Source organism: Austrofundulus limnaeus, unplaced genomic scaffold (genome assembly GCF_001266775.1).
Source record: "Austrofundulus limnaeus strain Quisiro unplaced genomic scaffold, Austrofundulus_limnaeus-1.0 Scaffold1234, whole genome shotgun sequence".
Lineage (NCBI taxonomy): Eukaryota > Metazoa > Chordata > Actinopteri > Cyprinodontiformes > Rivulidae > Austrofundulus > Austrofundulus limnaeus.
In genome coordinates, this window is record NW_013953636.1 from 7,986 (window position 1) to 10,380 (window position 2,395).

The window sequence follows — 2,395 nt, forward strand, 5'->3', positions numbered from 1 at the left end:
CGTTAATATGACCTAATTTTGTCTTGTTGGTTACGATAATATATTTATATTTTGCTTGAATCTTAATTTTATGTAATTTTTAATTAGGAATTTTTGATGTCATTATAAATATCAAACCTCAAATTGTATTTGAATATTGAGAATTTCTGAGCTGGAAAGAAAAAAACTTTGCTAGCTCAAAGAGAAAATGTCAGAATTTGAAGGCATTTTTCCTCAAAATCAGTTTTGTTTTTGTTTTTTTGTTGTTGTTGTTGCTACGGCTCCAAAAAGTGCATCCAGATTTTTTTTGTGATTATATTTCAACACATTGATAAGGCATTTATTTATTATATTTTGACAAAAGGCAATTTTTGAAAACATTTTCACTATCTGCCTATTTCTGCACATCTCACTAGTATTTTATAATAGATCATTAGAAGGTTTATTGTCAGTGGACAATCACAAAACTGTGAAGGTGGCTGAATGAAGTATCTCCCATGTGTCCTTGCAGGTTACAGACACCCATCACCTACCACTGTAGCCAGGACTGTGCGAATCCTGCACACGCTGCTGACCCTGACCAGCAAACATCTCAAATGTGACAAATTTGAGGTGAACACTCAGAGTGTGGCTTATCTGGCTGGTAAGAACCAATATTCAACTTTAAATTTCACAGCAACACTTGAAAAGACTGGTTGTGTATTTAAACTCGTTACAGCATCATAATGCTAAAAAGAACTAAACAGAAAATTATTAATCAGGATTTTATCCTTATGGATCATGTTCCATGCCTCAGTTGTTGATCTGTAGCCAGAAGGTTGTTGTGGTGCTGTCCTGGTTGACATACCTTTGCAACATCGCATTGACATCGGGGGCAGTGCCACTTAGGGCTGTAACGATACATCGATCTATATCAATACAGTCGCTATAACGAGGTTCACCTTTCACGGCCCCGCTGCTTCACAGATTTTTTTGTGCAGTTTTTCTTTTCACAGTGCGTTGTGTTCTTCATTCTGATTGGCTAAACAGTCTCTGTGCTTCCTCTCTACCTGTGTGCCAATAACGTTACGGTATTCAAATATACATAATACAGCTTTGCAAATTTCATTCGTTCTTTATAGTTCTCAAATATAATCGATGGTGGCATGTCGGGTTATACATACATGTGAATTTGTATGGATTGTCCATAAGTTATAAGGGTTTTACATCATTTTGCAGGTGTACGGTAGTACAGAGCAATCTTATGGATTTTCTCAAAACCTCATTTTCAAATTTATCTAACATGTCAGAGCCTGTAGGATGATTAAAAAACAATAAATAACATCAAATAACCATCTTCAAACCTGTTCTGCTGCTAGAAATAAGTTCAGGACACCCCCTCCCACCCCATGTGGGTGCAAGTTGTACGGTAACTACTTCATGCATTTTGCCTACTGTAGGGGTCACCTCGAGTGAAATAATCAAGGAAACTCTTGGACCTCAGACCTCTGATGGATACGACCACCGCGTGGTCTGTCCAACGTGTTAAAAATCTTCCTGTCTGAAGTTTTATTTTGAAATCGGGATCCAGTTTTGGCTTCGCCCTTCTTCCTACGGCGTGACGCGGATGTACGCGAGTCTGAACAACACGCCTTGAGGGTCCATCTGTGGATGGTCCTAAAACTGATTTTCTAAGCAGAAACCCAAAATACCTGGACAAGTTATTGACCTCATCTTTAAAGGTAAATCTGGCTGTGTTGTGAACTTCGCTATCTGGCTGAACGCCGAGCAGAGAACGCCTTGCCTCTCTGGTTAACCCACATTATTTAAGTTAAAAGTTAGGAAAGCTAACACCGTTTTTCTTAAATCCTACCTTGCCAAACTTATTTTCCTCAAATGTCTGGTATTCAACATCTAAGCTTGACGTTTGTGTTCTATTTAAGTGTTTAATTGACAATTAACGAAGCTCGAAGCTCTTGTTCATTGTCTGTTCTAAACTTTTATAGGAAATTGATTGCTCACAATTAAGTGTACTGTAGGGATTTTGTGTGATTTTGTAAAATAAATGATCGCATTTATTTATGGATCAAAGCAAAATTCACTGACTCACGTAACTTATTGTGTGTCCATTCACTTTGCACTGGAAGAATATTTTACTGGAAAAAGAGATCGTTGCTAAAATAAATTCCTTATAACATTGTTATAAGAGGTGTAGGTGTACTCCTACATAATAGTAATGGTCCCCCGCGAAAAACGATGGTTCACTGTATATCGATGTGAATGGTTCATGATTCAGTTATATCGAGGCAAAATGAAAATATCAATCTATATTGTCATCACATGCTCGATAGGAATCGATTTCATATGCCCATCTAAGGCTACGTTCACACTGCAGGTCTTAATGCTCAGTTCCGATTTTTTGAAAAAATCCGATCTT

The 2,395-nt window shown here is 37.4% G+C and overlaps 1 protein-coding gene across 1 annotated transcript in view; it reads left to right on the plus strand.

Moving 5' to 3' along the window:
- LOC106534650 (neurofibromin) overlaps positions 1 to 2,395 on the plus strand; it is a gene marked incomplete at its 5' end in the record, with an annotated part of 25,342 nt that overhangs the window by 7,349 nt on the left and 15,598 nt on the right. The window contains 1 exon segment of the mRNA XM_014031350.1: positions 491 to 622. Within this exon segment, the coding sequence (XP_013886804.1) occupies positions 491 to 622 (132 nt within the window).